The sequence below is a fragment of the Myxine glutinosa genome, chromosome 7, assembly GCF_964187855.1.
Source record: "Myxine glutinosa chromosome 7, kmMyxGlut1.1, whole genome shotgun sequence".
In the NCBI taxonomy this organism is placed as follows: Eukaryota; Metazoa; Chordata; class Myxini; order Myxiniformes; family Myxinidae; genus Myxine; species Myxine glutinosa.
This window is the reverse complement of record NC_136267.1, coordinates 175,275,839-175,294,221: the sequence shown is the minus strand read 5'-3', so window position 1 is coordinate 175,294,221 and position 18,383 is coordinate 175,275,839. Positions and strand designations below refer to the sequence as shown.

At 39.1% G+C, this 18,383-nt stretch overlaps 2 protein-coding genes across 5 annotated transcripts in view; both read left to right on the top strand.

Annotated features, from left to right (window-relative positions):
• Positions 1 to 5,904, top strand: part of LOC137431851 (catenin delta-2-like) — a 580,901-nt gene extending 574,997 nt beyond the window's left edge. For all 4 annotated transcript variants that reach the window (XM_068123611.2, XM_068123613.2, XM_078782572.1 and 1 more), the window contains 3 exons: positions 3,468 to 3,626; positions 4,113 to 4,186; positions 4,685 to 5,904. In XM_068123611.2, the coding sequence (XP_067979712.2) occupies positions 3,468 to 3,626; positions 4,113 to 4,186; positions 4,685 to 4,912 (461 nt within the window). In that variant the 3' untranslated portion in view covers positions 4,913 to 5,904. The remainder of the gene's footprint in view (positions 1 to 3,467; positions 3,627 to 4,112; positions 4,187 to 4,684) is intronic.
• LOC137431852 (death-associated protein 1 homolog) overlaps positions 1 to 18,383 on the top strand; it is a 175,517-nt gene that overhangs the window by 52,686 nt on the left and 104,448 nt on the right. The gene's annotated exons all lie outside the window — the stretch shown is intronic.

Below are 18,383 nucleotides of genomic sequence, written 5' to 3'. Positions count from 1 at the left end.
ACAATGTTTATTTTAATTTATCTTCTCCATTTGTCTCTTGTTGAAGTCTGTGGGTAGGAGCGGTCAGTAGGGGTTTTATATATCGTCGCGTTCTTTGTTCTCGGGGTCCGGCAATAAAGCCGTGTTATTTTTGTACATAAAATCCGGTTTGTGTGAGTTTATTTCCTGCAGGTTTTGAAGACTGCTCGGGACCACAGGTAAAAGCTCCCGCTTCTTCTTCTTCCTCTCCCTTCCTCCCGCGCATACAGGGTGAGTCAAAAGTAGCGCCCGATTTCTGTTTATATATATATATATATATATATATATATATATATATATATATATATATATATATATATATATATATATATATATATATATATATATATATATATATATTTCTGTCAGTTGATTGTTTGTTTGACATTTGTATTACAGTGTACAAGAAGGTATAAATAAATGAATGACATGTTTATCTTTATCAGCTTTCGAAAGTTCATCAGCTTTCGGCTTGATGAAAACTTTCCCGGAAAGTGGATCGGCCGCTGCGGTCCGATCGAGTGGCCGGCACGCTCCCCAGGCCTTACACCTCCAGATTTCTTTCTTTGGGGGCTCATGAAAGACCTTGTTTATCGTGAAAAGCCTCGTACCATTCAAGAATTGAAGGCTCAAATCACTGCAAAGTTTGAGGAAATTGATATCGAACTCTGCAAGCGTGTATGCCACTCTGTGCCTGCTCGGCTGCAATTGTGCATCGATCACGAGGGAGGGCACTTTGATAATTGCAAGTAAAACAGCTTGGTACACTTCCGTAATAATTTTCCCCCGAATAAATGGTTAGATAAACATGTCATTCATTTATTTATACCTTCTTGTACACTGTAACACAAATGTCAAACAATCAACTGACAGAAATATATATATATATATCTATATATATATATCTATATATATATATATATATATATATATATATATATATATATCTATATATATATATATATATATATCTATATATATATATATATATATATATATATATATATATATATATACATAGATATATATATATATATATATATATATATATACATATATATATATATATATATATATATATATATATATATATATATATATATATATATATATATAAACAGAAATCGAGCGCTACTTTTGACTCACCCTGTATATAGTGGAGTCCGTGTTTGAATAACACCTCAAATAATGCTCGATTTGCTATCCGTGATTCCCTGGTATTCACCGAGGGGAATTACACGACAATATTATATATATATATATATATATATATATATATATATATATATATATATATATATATATATATATATATATATATATATATATATATATATATATACAGTCACGTGAAAAAGTAAGCACACCCCATGTAAAGTTTTGACTTTTTCAACATATTTCAACATACAGCTATTTGATCTTCATTTCAACAATATTGATAGATAAAGGTGATATAATGTAACAAATATCATGAAACATTTACATTTTGTAGTCCATTGTATAATTTTAATAAACATAAATGCAAATTTTGCATGCGAAAAAAGTAAGTACACCCCTACATTTATCACTACTTCAAATACCTAAAATTAGAATCAGGTGCACCACCTTAGGTGCAAATGATTATAACATCGTTAGAGAGGATCTTGGAGGAACCTGTCTTATTTAAACCTCAGACATTTAGTTTGGTTTGCTCTTTGTTGTTGAAGTGTGCGACGTCACCATGCCTTGATCAAAAGAGCTCTCTGAGGCCTTCAGAAAGAAGGTTATAGATGCGTACGAGTCTGGGAAGGGATTGAAAAAGATCTCCAAACAAGTTGAAATCAATCATTTGACTGTCAGGAAGATCATCTACAAGTGGAGAAGATTCCAAACAACTGCCAACTTGTTCAGGCCAGGCCGCCCCAGCAAGTTCATCCCGAGAGCAGACCGCAAGATGCTGAAAGAAGTCTCTAAGAACCCTAGAATGTCATCACGGGACCTACAGGTAGCTCTTGCCACTGTTGATGTCAAAGTGCATGAGTCTGCCATTAGAAAGAGGCTGCACAAATTTGATCTACATGGGAGGTGTGCCAGGAGGAAACCTACTGTCCAGAAAGAAGATCAGGGCAAGACTAAAGTTTGCCAATGAACACCGAGGCAAAGACCAGCACTTCTGGAACAATGCGCTCTGGGCAGATGAGTCAAAGGTAGAGCTATTTGGCCACAGTACCAGAAGGCATGTTTGGCGAAAACCAGACAGCATTTGACCACAAGAACATGATACCAACTGCAAAGCATGGTTGTGGAAATATTATGGTTTGGGGCAGCTTTGCTGCATCAGGGCCTGGGCAGCTCACCATCATAGAATCCACGATGAATTCTTCATTGTACCAGAGGGTGCTTGAGGATAATGTGAGGCCATCTGTCGGAAAGTTGAAGCTCAACCGAAGGTGGACCTTGCAACATGACAATGACCCTAAACATACCAGTAAATCCACCAAGGAATGGCTGAAAAGAAAGAAGTGGAGGATTCTGGAATGGCCAAGTCAAAGCCCGGATCTAAATCCCATCGAGATGTTGTGAGGGGATTTGAAACGAGCTGTGCATGCAAGAAACCCCTCAAATATCGCACAGCTGAAAGAATTCTGCATGGAGGAGTGGGCAAAAATTTCTCCCAGTCGATGTCAGAGACTGGTAGACAGTTATAAGAAATGCCTACTTGAGGTTGGTTCTGCCAAAGGGGGCAATACCACCTATTAGAGCCAAGGGTGTACTTCCTTTTTCCACATGCGAAATTTGCATTTATGTTTATTTAAATTTTACAATGTACTACAAAATGTAAATGTTTCATGATATTTGTTATATTATATCACATTTATCTATCAATATTGTTGAAATGAAGATCAAATAGCTGTATGTTGAAATATGTTGAAAAAGTCAAAACTTTACATGGGGTGTACTTACTTTTTCCACGTGACTGTCCATAGCAGGGTTAATGGCCAAAATAGAGGGAGACTTGGAGAAATAAGGGATGTGGGGAAGAATGACGGCAAGTGGATGGTGCAGGTGATGAACAAGATGGATACAGCCATAAACTTTAATTTACAGAAGTGTAAGGAAAAACTGGAAATTTGGAAAGAGGTGGGCTAAAGGAAGGTAAATTGAGAAAGAAATTATCATGGTTGTGGATGTGGATGTCCTGAGATGGTTGTGAACCGATGTTTTGAGCTCTGCTTCCCCTTCAAGCCTACTCTGAAAATGGCCTACTTCACGTCATCCATAAGTTAATTCCCTCATGTCTTCACCTCTCCTTTCCACTTTCCCATCCCTGAGACATGAAAGCACATGATGTAATTGTTGTTGGACAGTATCTTGCCTTCTATACCATGAATACCAATACCATAAGTGGGAACCTATATTAATGCTACTAAACCAGGCAAGCTCATGTTCATGGTGTCCTCTTCTTGCAGCCAGCAGCATGGTTCCATCAGCCATAGATCCTTCAAACTCTGCAGAAGGTGGCACTGTCCTGGCGATCATGGCTTCACCATTGCAGGCCGAGCCACTTGCAGAGCTTGATGTCACTCAGGTGTCATCTACAGGCGGAGACTGCAGACCCTGGGCCACGGGTATGCACATTCTCTGAGCAAACCAAATTGGTCACTTCCTGACATATCAATGACACCAACAAGTCTATCAGAATAAATTGATAGAAATGATCAGTACTCGTACTTACAGCTAGTGGGTTATAGCGTAGTCATAACCAGTGGGGAATTATCTGAGCATCTGCCAAGTCAGATTAAACTTGAATATATTTATTCCACAAACTCAGGATTCCCACTGGCGATAGAGAATGATCAAAGGAAATGTGTCAATGAAACAAGTCCAAACTGCTTTTAATTATGAATAGAAATTCCACAGATGCTCAAATCTATGTTACACTTCTCCCTGCAGTTGCAGGAATATGGTAATTGTTAACATTAGGATTTGGCACAAATATGATCAACCGTTTTTGCGCCTCCCACCCCTCTTGTGGCTCATACTCTGCTGAAAATGCAAAAATAAATACAGTGAATTGAAGGAGAAATATACATCCTTTTAATCTATCTTCCCAGATGCTACATCTATGGCAATCTCCCTCCATCCTCCATATCCAGTTCAAAGCCTCCCTAATGCTTCCTACCAAAAGGTAAGGCACTCGTACAGCCACGATAATGAGAGCACCTGCGGAATAAAACATTTATTCTGGCATCTGCCATGTCCAAAGAAGCAGACATGGAGTTGTATTTTTTTTATCCTTTTGTGTAATTAGAATACTGCTCCCATTGGAATGATGTTTATTCGTGAATGCATCAACAAAGCTGTGACTGATTTTCAATGTAATTATTAAATAGCAGTTGGCAATATGATGTGTGTGTTCAGTTTTCCGCTCGAATATCACACGATATTGCAGAATTCAATATGAGCCTCCAAGGACTTTACCTGACAATTGGTTTTGAGAACTGGCAGAAATACCAAGCAAAAATTGATTATTTTAAATTATTTTCTACTTCATAGTGGATAATGCTCGTAATAAGAAGTCTGAACAATTATTCAAGAACTCGTCGGTTTACAATAACACCCAAATACTGTTTCCTGGAGTGCTTTGTTGGAAGCGTGCTGAGTTGGGCCTTTTTCGGTGCGTCAGCTACTTCCTCTCCCAGGTCAAGTGAACCTTCCAGGCTCGAGGGACTGGAACACCCACCGACCATCTGTGACCTCACAAGTCAACGTCGGTGACACTTGTGGACGGTTTCAACCATCGCAGCAAATCAGCACCAACGGGAAGTATTCTGGTCTCTATGCAACACAGTCTGGAAAATATAGCAACTACAGCGCACTACGCTGCCAAGATTCCGTGGACTCCTGGGTTTGACGTCAAATGCAGTCATCTCTTAAAAGCATGTCGAATCTTCTGAAACTCATTCTTGTGATCATGTGTCGAACAATTACAGAATTACTTATATATTTTAGGTTTCCTTTCTCTACGTTAGATCTGCAAATCAAAACCAGCTCGAAGATAATCTTGAAGAACTGAAGTTCCTGTTAACAAGAAACTTCTTTCGTGTTAGTTCTGCAAGTTACAAGAATGCTCTAGATTTAAAAAAAACTAATGTGTAAATAAACAGTAAACGAGAAAGAAACCAAGTTTCTGTAAAGAAATGAGAAAATGAAAGGGACCCGAAGGACTTGCGACTTCAGTGTGAAACTTGGCTGATGTTGGTGTCATTTGGAAAACGGTTTTAATTTTGAGATTGTCACACATGGTCTGCGTAAGGATTGGACAATAAATATGTGGAGTAGAAATTATGATGAACAAATATGTGTTCGGAAAGATTATTTCATTACAGACATTTCTAAGGTGGCGAAAAGTGAAAGCTGAGACTTGAAATGTTGGATATTTTATGAAGATATTTACAGACAGATATTGTGCTTTTCCTTTGATCTGACGTTGTCAATATATTCCTTGTAAATATGTGTATTTGAAAAAGATATTCCTCCATAATCATCCAAACATTTGCTTCAGACGTGTGGAATTGTTTTTGGTTTTTTAAACTTATCATCTCTTCGTGGGCTGTTCTGTGCCACCGAAAACTTTCAAACTTTCACATCTCGGTCAGATAGGCCTGTCCTAGTACTAGCGGTCCACAACCTGAAAAGACCTGTCAACAACCACCGCCTTGTCGGAACTATAACTAACTCCATCCACCAACCGCCATTCACCGGCTTCTCCCGATTCCCAAACCCGATTCCACATTGATTCCCAAACCCGATTCCACATTGATTCCCAAACCCGATTCCAAGATTATATTAGGATTGTTCAATGTACTGTCCATGTACAAAACGTATAAATATATCAATTTAATAGTGCTGTGTTTTTGTTGCCTATTTGCAAGAGCATGTAGGTATATTTGAGTGGTGTGACTTATTCTTCTTCTTTTTTAACAAATGTGTGGCATTGGTAATTTAAATGCTTGTTCTGTGTCCCGTCTGTCTTTCCATGACAGCTTCCTCGGAATACAATTCCCATCACCCCTCACAACCACTATTCATCCCACCGGTGCAGCCATGTCAATAGCCTCCTGCATACAGTAACTTAATTACCGTAAAATGGGGTGAATAGGGACAGCAAGGTGAATAGGGACACAAACTGAAAAAAAGTTCGGAACTTTTTTCGCTGAAAATTGATAACCAGACTGATTTGTTGATATTTGGGTTGAAAGTGTTCTCTTGTTTTTTTAAAAAGCAACTTATAGTCCCTATTAACCCCATATATGGGTTAAATAGGAATAAATAGGATTTTTATGGCTGTCCCTATTCACCCCGTTTTACAGATGAATAGGGACAGTCACTAATACAAAAAAATAATCATCAAGAAACAATCCTGAGTTTCCAACTTATTGCTAAATTGATAGCTCAGATGGATGCACATAATATGCACCCATAATATAAACCATGGTGCCAATGAAAAGAAAAATGGGAGAAAAAGTTTCTCCAAACTCCCTATTTCTTGATTATTATTTTTTTGTATTAGTGACTGTCCCTATTCACCCGTAAAACGGTGTGAATAGGGACAGCCATAAAAATCCTATCTATTCCTATTTAACCCATATATGGGGTTAATAGGGACTATAAGTTGCTTTTAAAAAAACAAGAGAACACTTTGAACCCAAATATCAACAAATCAGTATGGTTATCAATTTTCAGCGAAAAAAGTTCCGAACTTTTTTTCAGTTTGTGTCCCTATTCACCTTGCTGTCCCTATTCACCCCATTTCACGGTACCTTTGGAAAACCAATGCAAATGATACGTCTGTGCTTTTCAGGTAACATATTTTAGAGCCGAGGTGCACAGAAACATTGGTATTCCAATCATAAATATGAACCCAGTTCTAAAAACAGAATATGACGCAGATCTTCCTCGAACAGAATTGTCAGTATCATTGTGATGCAAAGCAACGTCGCCAGAAGCTGCAGCGGAGATTCCATTGCTAGAAATCATGTATTACGACCTGGTCGTTCATTACTGTACACCTGATTAAGTGAATTACCTTGCTTTTTGGCAAGTAAAGCGCACTTCCGGATCCACATATCACTGTCACTCAGAATTAATAAAAATTGCAATATTGCATGTAAATATTTGCGTATGTAAATTTCAACGTGTCTGCCATATGTTGTAATATATCCGATGGCAAAGGAAGGTGTTGATAAATCTCACCAGAAAATTACTCGCATCACCTCGGTGAGAATGCAATGAAATCGTCCAGTTTAATACCAATGTGAAAAAAATAACTGGCAAACTTCATTGCTCCCTCCTGTTCTGAATAAAATGAAGTCTGTTATACTGTCTATGACTCTGCCGCTTTGCATTCCAAACGTAATAGCCTTCATGTAAAGGCTTCTTGCAAGATAGTTAAAGTCAATCTTGGATTGCAGACACAAAGGACGGTGATTTAGATTGGGAACTTTGACTTCATGATTCTTTCTCTGCAAAAAGACGTGATTACCAAATGTAATTCCGCATTTCCAATGTTATTGGTGTGCTGTTAGCTAACTCTAATCATGCTGTAAGCTAACCCTAATCATGCTGTAAGCTAACCCTAATCATGCTGTAAGCTAACCCGAATCATGCTGTAAGCTAACCCTAATCATGCTGTAAGCTAACCCTAATCATGCTGTAAGCTAACTCTAATCATGCTGTAAGCTAACCCTAATCATGCTGTAAGCTAACCCTAATCATGCTGTAAGCTAACCCGAATCATGCTGTAAGCTAACCCTAATCATGCTGTAAGCTAACCCTAATCATGCTGTTAGCTAACCCTAATCATGCTGTTAGCTAACCCTAATCATGCTGTAAGCTAACCCTAATCATGCTGTAAGCTAACCCTAATCATGTTGTAAGCTAACCCTAATCATGCTGTAAGCTAACTCTAATCATGCTGTAAGCTAACTCTAATCATGCTGTAAGCTAACCCTAATCATGCTGTAAGCTAACTCTAATCATGCTGTAAGCTAACCCTAATCATGCTGTAAGCTAACTCTAATCATGCTGTAAGCTAACCCTAATCATACTGTTAGCTAACCCTAATCATGCTGTTAGCTAACCTTAACCCTAACCCTAACCCTAATCATGCTGTAAGCTAACCTACTCATGCTGTAAGCTAACCCTAATCATGCTGTTAGCTAACCTTAACCGTAACCCTAATCTTGCTGTTAGCTAACCTTAACCATAACCCTAATCTTGCTGTTAGCTAACCTTAACCGTAACCCTAATCTTGCTGTTATGCTAACCTTAACCGTAACCCTAATCTTGCTGTAAGCTAACCCTAATTATGCTGTTAGCTAACCTTAACCCTAACCCTAATCATGCTGTTAGCTAACCGTAACCGTAACCGTAACCCTAATCTTGCTGTAAGCTAACCCAAATTATGCTGTTAGCTAACCTTAACCCTAACCCTAACCGTGCTGTTAGCTAACCTTAACCGTAACCCTAATCTTGCTGTAAGCTAACCCTAATTATGCTGTTAGCTAACCTTAACCTTAACCCTAACTCTTATCATGCTGTAAGCTAACCCAAATCATGCTGTTAGCTAACCCTAATTATGCTGTTAGCTAACCCTAATCATGCTGTAAGCTAACCCTAATCATGCTGTTAGCTAACCTTAACCGTAACCCTAATCTTGCTGTTAGCTAACCTTAACCGTAACCCTAATCTTGCTGTAAGCTAACCCTAATTATGCTGTTAGCTAACCTTAACCCTAACCCTAATCATGCTGTTAGCTAACCTACTCATGCTGTAAGCTAACCCTAATCATGCTGTAAGCTAACCCTAATCATGCTGTAAGCTAACCCGAATCATGCTGTAAGCTAACCCTAATCATGCTGTAAGCTAACCCTAATCATGCTGTTAGCTAACCCTAATCATGCTGTTAGCTAACCCTAATCATGCTGTAAGCTAACCCTAATCATGCTGTAAGCTAACCCTAATCATGTTGTAAGCTAACCCTAATCATGCTGTAAGCTAACTCTAATCATGCTGTAAGCTAACCCTAATCATGCTGTAAGCTAACTCTAATCATGCTGTAAGCTAACCCTAATCATGCTGTAAGCTAACTCTAATCATGCTGTAAGCTAACCCTAATCATACTGTTAGCTAACCCTAATCATGCTGTTAGCTAACCTTAACCCTAACCCTAACCCTAATCATGCTGTAAGCTAACCTACTCATGCTGTAAGCTAACCCTAATCATGCTGTTAGCTAACCTTAACCGTAACCCTAATCTTGCTGTTAGCTAACCTTAACCATAACCCTAATCTTGCTGTTAGCTAACCTTAACCGTAACCCTAATCTTGCTGTTAGCTAACCTTAACCGTAACCCTAATCTTGCTGTAAGCTAACCCTAATTATGCTGTTAGCTAACCTTAACCCTAACCCTAATCATGCTGTTAGCTAACCGTAACCGTAACCGTAACCCTAATCTTGCTGTAAGCTAACCCAAATTATGCTGTTAGCTAACCTTAACCCTAACCCTAACCGTGCTGTTAGCTAACCTTAACCGTAACCCTAATCTTGCTGTAAGCTAACCCTAATTATGCTGTTAGCTAACCTTAACCTTAACCCTAACTCTTATCATGCTGTAAGCTAACCCAAATCATGCTGTTAGCTAACCCTAATTATGCTGTTAGCTAACCCTAATCATGCTGTAAGCTAACCCTAATCATGCTGTTAGCTAACCTTAACCGTAACCCTAATCTTGCTGTTAGCTAACCTTAACCGTAACCCTAATCTTGCTGTAAGCTAACCCTAATTATGCTGTTAGCTAACCTTAACCCTAACCCTAATCATGCTGTTAGCTAACCTCAACCGTAACCCTAATCTTGCTGTAAGCTAACCCTAATTATGCTGTTAGCTAACCTTAACCCTAACCCTAACCGTGCTGTTAGCGAACCTTAACCCTAACCCTAATCGTGCTGTAAGCTAATCCTAATCATGCTGTTAGCTAACCTTAACCCTAACCCTAATCGCGCTGTAAGCTAACCCTAATCATGCTGTAAGCTAACCCTAATCATGCTGTAAGCTAACCGTAATCATGCTGTGAGCTAACCCTAATCATGCTGTTAGCTAACCCTAACCCTAACCCTAATCATGCTGTTAGCTAACCTTAACCCTAACCCTAATCATGCTGTTAGATAACCTCAACCCTAACCCTAATCATGCTGTTAGCTAACCCTAATCATGCAGAAAGCTAACCATAATCATGCAGTTAGCTAACCCTAATCATGCTGTTAGCTAAACTTAACTCTAACCCTAATCATGCTGTTAGCTAACCCTAATCATGCTGTTAGCTAACCTTAACCCCAACCCTAATCATGCTGTAAGCTAACCCTAATCATGCTGTCAGCTAACCCTAATCATGCTGTTAGCTAACCCTAATTATGCTGTTAGCTAACCTTAACCCTAACCCTAACCGTGCTGTTAGCTAACCCTAATCTTGCTGTTAGCTAACCTTAACCCTAACCCTAACAACCCTAACAACCCTAACCCTAATCCTAACTCTAACCCTAACCCGAATCATGCAGTTAGCTAACCTCAACCCTAACCCTACTCATGCTGTTAGCGAACCCCAACTGTGCTGTTAGCTAACCCTAACCGTGCTGTTGGCTAACCACAACCCTAAACCCTAACCCTAACAACACTTACCCTAACTCTAATCATGCTGTTAGCTAACCTTAACCCTAACTGTGCTGTTAGCTAAACCTAATTACGTACTGTTTGAACACCGGTCGCATCCTGTCTATTAATTATGTTCGGCTATTAATTACGTATTCTTGGTATATACCTTTCGACCCTTTAGACTGCTGAGATCCCTTAGACCTTTGAAGACCCTTCAAGTCCCTTAAGATCACCAAAACCCCGAAAGACCATGAAGATCCAAAAACCCCAAAGACCCTTAAAGACTCAAAAGACCCTGAGGACCCAAAATAACTGGAAGACCCCGAAGACACAAAAGACCCAAAGACCAAAAATAACTTAAAGACCCAGAGGACCAAAAATACCCCCAAAAACCCAAAATACCTGAAAGACCCTTAAATACCCGGACGATCCAAAAGACCTCGAAGACCCCAAAGATAATTTTTTTTTAAATACCCCAAGGCCTGTTTGGCAACTACCATGAAAACCCAAAATACACAAAAGACCCAAAAGACCTAAAATACGCTGAAGACCCTTAAAGACCCAAAATACCCCGAAGACCCAAAATATCCCGAAGATCTGTAATACCCATAAGATCCTTAAGACTCATTAAGCCCCAAGATCCTGAAGACCCCCAAGACCCTTCAGATCACTTTTACCTTTAAGACCCTTTCAATACTTTAGACACCTTTAAATCCCTTCACCCTTCCAAGCTTTTATAGCCTTTATACATCCCTTAAGTCTCTTTTAACCCCTTAGACCTTAATACCGTTTAGACCCCTTAACACTTCAGACCGATTAGACAGCTTGGACCCTTGCCCATTTCGAGCTTTACACCACCTGGACCTTTTTTTATTACAAATAAATAATATCACCAATATTACAAAAAAAAATTGTACAAAAGAAATGTTTGTATTATGATTGGTAAAAATCATGAGAACACAGAAACTCGTGCAAAGTCAGCTCATACAACATGCACAGGAGATTTTTGAATGCCCCTTATTTTGTATTGTTTGGCAATTTATACAAGCTATGGAATGTCCCTTTTCTGTACTTCACCACATGGCACATACCATATAAAGGGGCTTTTCTATGCCCCTGGAATTTTTCCATGAATATCTCCATTTATATAGTTTGCCACATGGTAATACCATATAAAGGGGCTTTTCTATGCCCCTGCAATTTTTCCATGAATATCTCCATTTATATAGTTTGCCACATGGTAATACCATATACAGAGGCCTTTTCTATGCCCCTGGCATTTTTTCCAAGAATGTTTAAATAAAGGTGGGAAAAGGCTGATTTAATGCAATTGAATTGCAGGCTATAAAGCCTCAAAATTCCAGGCTATAGACCTCAAAATTCCAGGCTATAGACCTCAAAAGGTGAAAAATTTGAAAGGGGGTATAGACTTTCTATAGACACTGTAATTAGTCCAGGAGCCCAGAAGGTTTATTCAAGTGAAAAGTCCCGGAACGTTTGACCTCATGGGCTGATGGGGTCATCCACCGACATCACAAAAATGCATTGCTGCCGGGTCTGACCCGTGGCTTTCCCCCTGAAATCACTCAATTAGTGACGCCATTACCGAAAAACCTATTTTTCTCAATATCTGGAGAACTATGCATGATAATATCACGAATAAGGTGTCTATACCTATGTTTACATGGTCAACAATTACACTGACACCCATATTATTGCTAGAAAATGTATAGTTTTCCAGGTAAATGTGTAGCCCACCCACTCATTAAGCGACGCCATTACCGAACAACGATATATGGAAAACTTGCAAATGTGCAGTTCACATAATTAACTTGATGTCCTATTGGCATTACAAGTCTCCCTGGTGCTGTCCCTGATGACACATTGATGAGATCAGCAGGAGAATAAGTGGCGAATGGGTTGCATGTGTTGGAGAGGGCATTCATGATTCATGTCAGCATTGTCATGTTCAATTCTCCATTTCCTCAGCTGATTAGCTGGTTCCTCCCCTGGTTGGAGACTGACAAGTTCACAGACTTCTGTAAGGGCCATGCTACGTTGCGTGAGAGTGATGGACCACCTCTGGAAGGCACTATGAGAATTTGTGAAAGCCGTAATGCCTCCCATGGGAGAAGCAGCATCCCTGTTGACAGTCTGCTCCAATGTCAGATCAACTGGACACCTGGCATAGTATTCTTCTGACATCAGCATCCAATGCACCAGCTAATGCTTTTCTCTCGATCACATCCCTATTGGAGTTATTTACACCAATTTCTGATTGCAACCCACCGATGAGAGTACGGAAGAACAGGAGAGTCAGATCGGGGACACTTGAGGAATTTTCCTTCAGGGTGTGAACTGAAGTGGGTGATGGGGTCTTTGATTGGGGGATTGCAAGAATTCCTGTCCACAATGCCATGGCAGCACACCTGATTTCTTCAATCTTTTCATTGGAATCAGTCAGCATAGCAAATGCCTCAGCAGACGTCAGTGATGAGTGGAATACAAGGTTTCCAGATTTGTTTGGTTTCCAGATTTGTTTGCTCGTTTGTCAACGAGGATTTACGGGAATCATTCCTTTATCTTCGATATCAGACTTTGTGTAGTGTACCTATCAATGTCATCATGTGTTCCTCCAAGAGCAAGAAACTCTTCTTTGTACAAATTGAAAATTACTGACGCCAACATGGGAGTTTTGTTTTTGATGACTTCATTTTCGAGGAACATCGACAAGTTTTTGAAGGCTTCAAAGTGCATCTTCCGATTCGACGTTTGCTCTTCATCCGTCACATGCAGTCTTACATAGTCACGACGACAACTGTTATGGTATTTGGCTTCCTTTGCAATAAGATCTTCCCCTAGTCCAATGATCCTAGTATCACACTTTTTCTTAGCAGCAAGAAGGATTGCTTTGCTCCCATCTGTGGTCAAACATTGGCTGAGGGGTTAATTTTTCTGCAACTTCCTCTTACTCTTATGTCCACAAAAAAGACATTCCTGTCCAAGGACGCCTCTCTTGCTGGTAGAAGGATGATCGGAACTTGAACGAGTGGTCTTCTGAGGTGGTTCAGATGGTTCTGTGCTTAGAGGTGCTCCTCTCTTAACAGCACAGAATCGACTGAGGCAAACTGAGTGGTAATATTTGCCTTCTGGGCCCTCAGCTGTTCTGATCTCTTCCGAGGTGTTCGAAAACTTGTCACTTTGAAGTGCCTTTCGCCGTCTCGCAGCATTTTTGGCTGTTTCCCAGGTGCTGGAATTGAAACACTTCAGGGCACGTTTCTTTTCTCCTCTTTCTTTGCAAATTATACAAACGGGGGCGTCATTTGCCATGATCTGTAAATAACAAAAAGGGACAGAGACCAATGCATTATTTGCCACATTGTAACAAAAGACAGAGATGGTACGACTCCAGTAGGCAACTTTCAGGGTGAACTCCACATTTTCAAGCACGAGAGTTGGCATTGTAATATTTCACCATAACAACATGGGTATAGACACCTTATTTGTGATATTATCATGCATTGTTTTTCAGATATTAATGAAAATGGGGTTTTCCGCAATGGCGTTGCTAACTGAGTGGGTGAACTAAACATTTACACGGTAAACTATACATTTTCTAGCAATAATGCGTGTGTCAGTGTAATGATTGACCATGTAAACATAGGTATAGACACCTTATTTGTGATATTATCATGCATTGTTTTTCAGATATTAATGAAAATGGGGTTTTCCGCAATGGCGTTGCTAACTGAGTGGGTGAACTAAACATTTACACGGTAAACTATACATTTTCTAGTAATAATGCGGGTGTCAGTGTAATGATTGACCATGTAAACATAGGTATAGACACCTTATTCGTGATATTATCATGCATAGTTCTCCAGATATTGAGCAAAATAGGTTTTTCGGTAATGGCGTCACAAATTGAGTGATTTCAGGGGGAAAGCCACGGGTCAGACCCGGCAGCAATGCATTTTTGTGATGTCGGTGGATGACCCCATCAGCCCATGAGGTCACACGTTCCGGCGCTTTTCACTTGAATAAACCTTCTGGGCTCCTGGACTAAATTGCTGTATCCGAATATGCAGGTAACAAAGAACCCTAAAAGATACAGCAATACTATTCAGCAGACATACAATGCAGGTAGCAAATTTAATACCTCAAGCAATTGATGGAATGATACTTTAACAACGATTCCAGCAATTTCCAGCTACATTGCGACGATTCCCTCAAACAAACAATGTTGCTTCAATGTTTACAATAAATATATCATGTAACTTCAAATATATTTAAATACAAGCTTTACACTTAAATGCTTGACCCATGTAACACATGTGTCACATGAGGGACAGACAATGTTTAGATATTCTCACAAGATGTGCATTATGGCACATTTGGACAACTATACTTTTCTCCACAAGCATTAACCAATAAATTTGGCAACCGATTGTTCAATTAATCATTTGTATCAAACCAACATAGGTGACGAGCTCACACAATCAAATCTAAAAAATTTACTCACATAGATCACATAAATCATGTATGTTTAAGTTCAATTTACAATTGAATAAAACTACATCGTCATTAAGACACAACCAGATTGCTTCAACAGTACCAACGATAAAATAATCATAAAGAATCTCAGCATTCCGAAAGGAACTTATCCCTATCCAACCAGAGTACAGAACAAAATGAGAATGCTGATGGATCCGTCCGAATCTCACATCAGCTGACTATGATCAAATTCCCCTGTTCATCCGATGGCTAACATGTCCCCACAACGTGAGCGATGAATCTGACCAGATTTCTGAACATGCCGGATGTGACATATGGGAGGCGACTACGTCAGTCTGAAGCCGGATGTAACATATGGGAGGCTCACAAATTAATAACTTACACATGGGAGGCTCACAAATTAATCACTTACACATGGGGAGGCTCACAAATTAATAACTTACACATGGGAGGCTCACAAATTAATCACTTACACATGGGAGGTTCACAAATTAATCACTTACACATGGGAGGCTCACAAATTAATCACTTACACATGGGGAGGCTTGCAAATTAATCACTTACGCATGGGAGGCTCACAAATTAATCACTTACACATGGGAGGGTCACAAATTAATCACTTACACATGGGGAGGCTTGCAAATTAATCACTTACGCATGGGGAGGCTTGCAAATTAATCACTTACACATGGGGAGGCTCACAAATTCATCACTTACACATGGGGAGGCTTGCAAATTAATCACTTACACATGGGGAGGCTCACAAATTAATCACTTACACATGGGAGGCTCACAAATTAATCACTTACACATGGGGAGGCTCACAAATTAATAACTTACACATGGGAGGCTCACAAATTAATCACTTACACATGGGGAGGCTCACAAATTAATCACTTACACATGGGAGGCTCACAAATTAATCACTTACACATGGGGAGGATCACAAATTAATAACTTACACATGGGAGGCTCACAAATTAATCACTTACACATGGGGAGGCTCACAAATTAATCACTTACACATGGGAGGCTCGCAAATTAATGACTTGCACACAGGATGCTCGCAAATTAATCACTTACAATAAAGAGACCATTCTTTTTCTGTCTCCTGGTGCTGTAGATTGGTGCCTTCTTAAAGTGCAGGATTGCTCCTGGCCATCTATTGGAAGTGAGCAAGAGTCTGGAAGAAATAGCCATTACTGCGGATTTGTTGTGCCACTCAATGTTTACAAAAATAAAGAGGTAGAAAAAGGAATTACTTTTGAGATAATCTTTGTGTGTTTCCTTTCCCAAATAATAGAGGAAGGTGTTGCAGTTGTTTGCTAATGGAGTCCAGATACGGCATGCTTAAGTCAAATGTGTTTGCCAGAGTCATCCAGGTGTCACATCCCTGCCATTATGTTGCCATCAGAAGTTGTTGCCGCCTTTATACCGGTGATTACTCGAAGTGTATCCAATTCATGTCAGATCGTCTAGGACAGATAATAAAGTGCATGTGCAATTGGAAAAAAAGCTAAATGTCACCTTGCTTGTTCGTTGGACCACAAAGAGTAGGTGTTCATCAAATAACTTTTCAAAAATGTTTGAAACATATGGGAAGATACAGAATCCTACCTTGTACCTGTTTTGACAATGATCAATTTATCGCAGTGAGGTATAGAAATAAGCTTAGGTAAGCAAGATCTCAAACGAGATGCTCAAACTACTCAAATATTAAAGGCCAACATGGATTTCCATCCGAGTACCTTTACAACAACCGAGTTCTAAGAGAAGATATCTATAGAAAGCAGAAGGCAGGGCTCATCCATGTGACAAATGAATGGCTTCAATCTGCCTAATGCTTCCTTCATTGGGGTTTATAAGCAGAAGAAGACGTTGTACGACTCGGCCTGTCGTGACCTATTTTGCTAAATCCAGTATCGACTTAACATGAGACGTACATATGGTTAGAGATGGACAGATATCATGATGTCATACCTCATACTCTATAATCGTACAGATGATGTCATATGTCATACTCCAGCATTGTGTAGATCATGTCATATGTCATACTCCATCATTGTGCAGATCATGTCATATGTCATACTCCATCATTAGATTAAGTCATACGCTATCATTGTACAGATTATGTCATACTCCATCATTGTACAGATTATGTCATACGCTATCATTGTACAGATTATGTCATACTCCATCATTGTACAGATTATGTCATATGCCATCATTGTACAGATTATGTCATACTCCATCATTGTACAGATTATGTCATATGCCATCATTGTACAGATTATGTCATATGCCATCATTGTACAGATTATGTCATATGCCATCATTGTATAGATTATGTCATATGCCATCATTGTACAGATTATGTCATATACCATCATTGTACAGATTATGTCATATGCCATCATTGTACAGATTATGTCATACTCCATCATTGTACAGATTATGTCATATGCCATCATTGTACAGATTATGTCATATGCCATCATTGTACAGATTATGTCATACTCCATCATTGTGCAGATTATGTCATATGTCATACTCCATCATTAGATTATGTCATACTCCATCATTAGATTATGTCATACTCCATCATTGTACAGATTATGTCATATGCCATCATTGTACAGATTATGTCATACTCCATCATTGTACAGATTATGTTATATGTCATACTCCATCATTGTCCAGATTATGTCATATGTCATACTCCATCATTGTACAGATTATGTCATATGTTATACACCATCATTGTACAGATTATGTCATATGTTATACACCATCATTGTACATATGATGTCATACTCCATCCTTGTACATACAGATTATGTCATAATTCATCATTGTACAGGTTATGTCATATGTCATACTCCATAATTGTACAGATGATGTCATATGTCATACTCCATTGTTCAGATGATGTCATATGTCATACTCCATCATTGTACAGATGATGTCATATGTCATACTCCATTGTTCAGATGATGTCATATGTCATACTCCATTGTACAGATGATGTCATATGTCATACTCCATCATTGTACAGATTATGTCATATGTCATACTCCATTGTACAGATTATGTCATATGTCATACTACATCATTGTACAGATGATGTCATATGTCATACTCCATTGTACAGATGATGT